This window comes from Penaeus chinensis, chromosome 5 (assembly GCF_019202785.1).
Source record: "Penaeus chinensis breed Huanghai No. 1 chromosome 5, ASM1920278v2, whole genome shotgun sequence".
NCBI classification, from domain to species: domain Eukaryota; kingdom Metazoa; phylum Arthropoda; class Malacostraca; order Decapoda; family Penaeidae; genus Penaeus; species Penaeus chinensis.
In genome coordinates, this window is record NC_061823.1 from 21478743 (window position 1) to 21484953 (window position 6211).

The 6211-nt window shown below is 34.6% G+C and overlaps 3 protein-coding genes across 5 annotated transcripts in view; all 3 read left to right on the top strand.

The window, feature by feature from the left end:
- Positions 1–3087, top strand: part of LOC125025890 (cytosolic iron-sulfur assembly component 2A-like) — a 3209-nt gene extending 122 nt beyond the window's left edge. For 2 of the 3 annotated variants that reach the window (XM_047614206.1, XM_047614207.1), the window contains exons 2-5: positions 1777–1869; positions 2139–2218; positions 2519–2699; positions 2946–3087. In XM_047614206.1, coding sequence (XP_047470162.1) covers positions 1777–1869; positions 2139–2218; positions 2519–2699; positions 2946–3046 — 455 coding nt within the window. In that variant the 3' untranslated portion in view covers positions 3047–3087. Of the gene's footprint in view, positions 1–1028; positions 1187–1776; positions 1870–2138; positions 2219–2518; positions 2700–2945 lie in introns of those variants that run through there. The other variant, XM_047614208.1, reaches the window with a different exon arrangement.
- A 47-nt stretch (positions 3088–3134) lies between these two features.
- On the top strand, positions 3135–5147 carry LOC125025889. The gene is made up of 2 exons (XM_047614205.1): positions 3135–4001; positions 4265–5147. The coding sequence occupies exons 1-2, from the start codon at positions 3135–3137 to the stop codon at positions 4784–4786; spliced, it is 1389 nt and encodes a 462-aa protein (XP_047470161.1). The 3' UTR covers positions 4787–5147.
- Positions 4860–6211, top strand: part of LOC125025528 (dynein beta chain, ciliary-like) — a 7162-nt gene continuing 5810 nt past the window's right edge. Inside the window, exon 1 of the mRNA XM_047613547.1 lies at positions 4860–4864. Within this exon, the coding sequence (XP_047469503.1) occupies positions 4860–4864 (5 nt within the window). The remainder of the gene's footprint in view (positions 4865–6211) is intronic.

Below are 6211 nucleotides of genomic sequence, written 5' to 3' on the forward strand. Positions count from 1 at the left end.
TGAGTGATGAGTAGCCCCACTTTGTCAAAGAAAAATTTGCCGAGGTCTGGGTGTTATAAAACAGCTTATTATGAATCAACAACCAAGCATAGATTTCCAACTGGTGCGACAGGGGCGGGGGGTGGGGAAGGGGGGTAATAGAGATAGCCTCAGTTATCATATGTTCATTTGGGAGCTGTTCTTCTCTCAAGGAATGTTCGAGGCGTGGAGGTGAGGCTTTCGTTGCCATTTTAAGCACCAGGAGATTTTCTTAGACTTAATAGATAGTTAATGCTTCTCCTATTTTTTATTGCAGGTGTAATTGCTGTGAGATCATGGTTAGTAATTTTCATGACTTAAGGTTAAGTCAATCATCCTTGAAAGGGAAATCATTTTTGTAAGCTATATGGAAATTGCATTAAATGTTATGGGGTCAGATCTATTTAATTTGTGAAGTTTTAAAGGTAAAATATTTTCAGGTGAACATGATTAATAAACAATTACTATTTATATAGAAAAGACATAAAGGATTTGAATCACTTACGTAACGTTGGGAAATGTTCAAGGAAGACTTCTGTTATTTGATAAATCTTTGAATGCCAATTGACAGCATTAGAAAGAGAGGATAAAGACTGAAGTTATGTTCTGGTACTGGAACTATCATTATACTGAAGAAGCAATATAACAAAAAAGCCATTGGTATATTTGTGTGTTTTCCTGTTCCTTCCTTCAGTGGGCTGTAGGCCTATGCCAGTGTGGCCCTACATTGCCTAGGTACCCTTTTTAATGTTCGAGTTGTGAAATTTATCCATTGTTTGCTTAGATTAATGTGTATACCAGTGAATGTGTCATTATGATTACAAGGTATTTATATTTCTGTATATTCCCTCAGTCCAAATTATATTTTTTATTATATATCAAGAATCAGCTGTTAAATAGTGTTTTAAAGATAGTTTTCTTTGTAAAATGTTTACTTTACTAATGAAAATTTAATTGTAAATATTGCACTCTAGTATATAGTGTATTTCTTAGTATTGCTGCATTGAATTGTTTGAAAATTGGATTTTTTGTTTACCTAGTGTGGAAGTCAATCCCTAAAACAGGCAAAAATTGCTACTTTAAAGAAAAAAAAAGGTAGTTGTACAGCAGTTCCTGTGCACCAAGCCTATATATATATTTTTGTGACCAGATTAAAAAGACTCTAAAAGTAAGCCCATATAAATTTTTCTATTTTTTCTTTTCCTTTTTCTTTTTTCCCTTTAATTTTCTTTTCTTTTTGCTTTTCTTTTCTTTTCTTTTGCGATGTCTGTCTGGGCATCTTGCAAAATTCATGTATGTTATCATAAACAAATTCCTTTTTATTTTTGAAAATTACTGATCCTTGAGTGATGTTCTTGGAAGGACTGAGATTAAAATTGAAAATATGGCTTTTCTTCTCTTCAAAAAAGAAAATTTGTCTCTAACTTAACTAAAAAGTGAAACTCTCAAAATTACAATCCCTAGACCCAGTTGCTTATAATCCTTTCTTGCCTCCTTTTTTCTCTCTAGCTAAAGAGCTATTGAATTGAATAACAAATTGTGATTATATAAAAAAGTTCACAGTCCCTTTAACATAAGAACATAATTTTTAAACATTAATTTTTCTCATTTCTACTGATGTGTGTTTTAGAAGAGCCCAGTTTAGAAAAAATTATAATTTAGCAGAATTGCCATGGAATATATTTTTGCTATATTATTTTGTTAAAATATATTCCAATGCAGTTCTATTTTTCTAATTTTATGAAATATATTTTTCAGCACATACTTCAGCCTTGCAGTTCTCTTTCCCTCCAGACAAAACCACTATGGCCGTTGATTCAGAATTGACAGATATTGCAGCTACTGTATATGGTGAGGAATTTTGCCAATGTCATTCCGTGAACTAAAATCTTGATTTTGTTCAGCTAAGTAAATATGTCAGCAAAAATACCTCTCAAAGATATAATTTTATAGATTCACAGTACAGTATAGCAGAAACTGATTGAATGATTACTGATTTACTGATTTGATTATTAATGATTACTGCAATGAATTTGGTTACTACTGGTCATATATTGACAATAATAACTATAATGAATATATTTAGGATTGATATTCAGATTAGAATAAACATTTTGCAGATGCCATTCGTCTTGTGAGAGACCCAGAAAAGGATGCAACTTTAGAGGACTTAAATGTTGTCAGTGAAGAAGGAATAAAGGTTAAATGTGATTTGTTAATAATACTTAACAGCCAATATTTTGTATTTAATAAGTGTAATCTATATGTACTTTACAACATTTATAAACTGTTAAAAAAGTAAAATAATAATACGAAGAACAATGTTGCTTGATCTTGATTAAAGTATAAATAAATGGCAAGGAAAAGAAATAGTATTTCAGCACAGGTTACCACAACCCAAATTCACAATTATTTTTTCTTATATATGCTAGGACAGTTTTTAGTATCTAGAGACTGCATAAACATGGAAAATACAATTCAGATTCTTTTTCCAAAACAGGTTACAAGATTCAATGAGGACAAGTATCTGATAACAGTGGAATTTGTCCCAACCATTTCCCACTGCTCTTTAGCAACTCTCATTGGCCTATGCATACGAGTGAAGTTGATGCGTGCGCTCCCTTTTCCCTTTAAAGCAGACATCCATTTAGCTCCTGGAAGTCATGACACAGAACACGAAGGTATGCTCATTAGGAGTAATTTTTTGTTAAGAACTATCTTGTGAATCAAAAAGAAAAATTGATAAATTGGATTAGAATTGTAAGTAGTGTTCAGCAGAGAGGTTCATCATTTGAATATAGTTAGATAAGATTGTAAGGAAACCTATAGAATGAATTTCACAGATTTGTTATCTGTTTTTTAGTGTTTTGATTGCTATTGCTTCTTGTTTCAATCATATTTATTCTACACCCTTTTATTCTTTTCAGTAAACAAACAAATCAATGACAAAGAACGTGTAGCAGCAGCTTTAGAGAACCCTAACCTTGCAAGAGTTGTTGAGGAATGTTTAGTCGAAAGAGATTGCTAGTTTTCTACGAAAGAGACATTCATTTAGAATTGGGGAAATATTTATCACAGATTATTTGCTTTTGTTTGTTTGTGTGAAATTGGAAAGAATGATACACAGTAAATACTATTTTATTGCCTTTGGTCTCATTGTTGGAACAGAAATACTATATAGGTGTATGCAATATATTGTTAAAAGAAAAACAAGAAAAGCAGATACCATGCAGAAGAAAAATTACACAAAAGTAATTTTTTTTCCAGATAAGGGTATAACCTCAAATGGTGTTTATCAGTGTGTAAAACCAGTTTCAATATCATGGCAAGACCCATCTCTTCAAATGCTAATGCATAGAAATAATGTCATGAAAAATAATGATATGCATAAACAGGTTGTAGCAACAGAAGGAAAAAAGTCTTCCCTTCAGGGAGATGCCAAGATGGAGGTTGATCAGATGGAAGTGAATGGACTGGAGATGGAAATAAGGGATGAATTGCCCTGTGAGAAAATGATTGAGAATCCATTTCTTGTACCAAAAGCTTTTCAAAAACAGGTGAAAAACAAGATGAAACATAAAGAACACTTAACAATATCTTGTAATAAAGAAAATGTTTTGTGCTATCAGGAAAATTCATCAGAAGAGAGTTGCAGTACTAACCTCAGTGAAAATCCATTTGGTTATCCAGTTCAACCGAGAGGAAATTCCTTCTTCAATCGGGAAAAACAAGAAAAAAAGTTTAACTCTTACAGTGAACATGAAGAAGGTGAATACAAAAAATATCTGAACCCATTTCACATTGATGGAAGACAGCAGATTACTAGAAATGTCAAGAATGAACATTTTATCTCGGGAGTTTTGAGAAGAAGTACATCTCTTGTTCACATGGTAAATGCCATCTTGTCAGCCAAGAAATCAGTGGTAATATGTGTGTATGTTTTTACATGCAAGGTGCTAGCAGATGCAGTCATTAAAGTTAAGGTTAGTGCCAGTGGGTGACATATCTCTAATATTTTTATTCAGTTATTTTTCTATTTTATGACATTGAATTGATTATTTTGCATTGTCAATTTTATATCAATGTTTCAGATAACTTTTATGAATTCCATGGTAGATTATGAAACACTAATTTTCAACTAATTTTGAATTTAATATGAAATTATATGTAGATGGTTTATCAAGCATTTTGTGTGTATAAATGGCTATGGAAAAAAAACTTCTGTTGATGGCTTCTTTCTTTACAGCAACGTGGTGTGAGTGTACGTGTACTGGTGGAAAATCAAATGATCAATTCTAGTATGGAAGTTATAAAACTGCTTCAAAGCCATAACATCCTTGTATGGTGCAGTCAGTCCACATTTCTGATGCACCACAAATTTGCTGTGATTGATGGCCCATTGCAGAATGAAATACAAGGAGTTAGGAAGATTGAGCCTTTAGGCTTCAGAACTCAAACAGTTAAGAAGAAGGAGATATTCTGTCTTTCTGGGCTGATTCGTAAAAGAATGACAAATGACCAGGATGGCCAAAGAAGATCCAGTTCCAAAGTCTCAAAGGATGTGAAAAATGGCAGATCAGACTGGGCTGAAGATGGTGTGCTGATGAATGGATCATTTAATTGGACCTGGGGAGCAGTAGTAGGTAATAATGAGAATGTTGTAATCACAAATGAACCGGAATTAGTATGGCATTTTGCTGGAGAATTTGAGAATATGTGGAAAGCAGCTGGAGCTCCAACTCAGAATGATGTGAGAATTAGGAAATAGATGCTGCTATATATTAAATTTCTGTTCACAAAGAAAATCACCCAAACAGGAATTTTGCATTCCTAATGGATTAATGCTGTAAATAAATTTACTTTTCAAATCCTGTTCACATCCACTATTGCAATTTTAGAAGTTTTGACAGCTTTGTGTAGGTGTTCTTGAAATTTGTTTGTTAGTTTGATTTGATTTGCCGTGAAAAAAGTTTATTGGTAGACAATTTAATACTTTATTTATTCCTAAGAATTTTTTTTGGTAAACAACTTATGGTGAAATAATTACCTGACAATATTTTTTTGGCAATGTACAATTTTGCCATTTTGTTTTTTTGTATTTTTTTTGTAAATATATATACCAAGAAGTACTTCTATTGGAATTATTAAACAAAAATGTTTGGAATAAGGATCTAGTTCAATGTCATTTACTCATTATTTTTGCAGGGATGCTGTTTTTTCACTAGAATTCTGTTAGGATAACAAATAAACTGTATTGCTGGATGCTCTCTCTCTCTCTCTCTCTCTCTCTCTCTCTCTCTCTCTCTCTCTCTCTCTCTCTCTCTCTCTCTCTCTCTCTCTCTCTCTCTCTCTCTCTTTGTGACTCTCTCTCTCTCTCTCTTTGTGACTCTCTCTCTCTCTCTCTCTCTCTCTTTGTGACTCTCTCTCTCTCTCTCTTTGTGACTCTCTCTCTCTCTCTCTTTGTGACTCTCTCTCTCTCTCTCTTTGTGACTCTCTCTCTCTCTCTCTTTGTGACTCTCTCTCTCTCTCTCTTTGTGACTCTCTCTCTCTCTCTCTTTGTGACTCTCTCTCTCTCCTCTCTCTCTCTCTCTCTCTCTCTTCTCCTCTCTGCTCTCTCTCTCTCTCTCTCTCTCTCTCTCTCTCTCTCTCTCTCTTTGTGACTCTCTCTCTCTTCTCTCTTGACTCTCTTCTCTCTCTTCTCTCTCTTCTCTCTCTCTCTCTCTCTCTCTCTCTCTCTCCTCTCTCTCTCTCTCTCTCTCTCTCTCTTCTCTCTCTCTCTCTCTCTCTCTCTCTCTCTCTCTCTCTTCTCTCTCTTCTCTCTCTCTCTCTCTCCTCTCTCTCTCTCTCTCTCTCTCTCCTCTCTCTCTCTCACTCTCTCTCACATCTCTCTCTCTCTCTCTCTCCTCTCTCTCTCTCTCTCTCTCTCTCTCTCTTGTGACTCTCTCTCTCTCTCTCTCTCTCTCTCTCTCTCGCTCTCTCCTCCCCTCTCACTCTCTCTCTCTCTCTCTTCTCTCTCTCGTCTCTCTCTGTCTTTGTGACTCTCTCTCTCTCTCTCTTTCTCTCTCTCTCTCTCTTTGTGACTCTTTCTCTCTCTCTCTCTCTCTCTCTCTCTCTCTCTCCTCTCCTCCTCTCTCATCTCTCTCTCTCTCTCTCTCTCTCTCTCTCTCTCTCTCTCTTTGTGACTCTCTCTCTC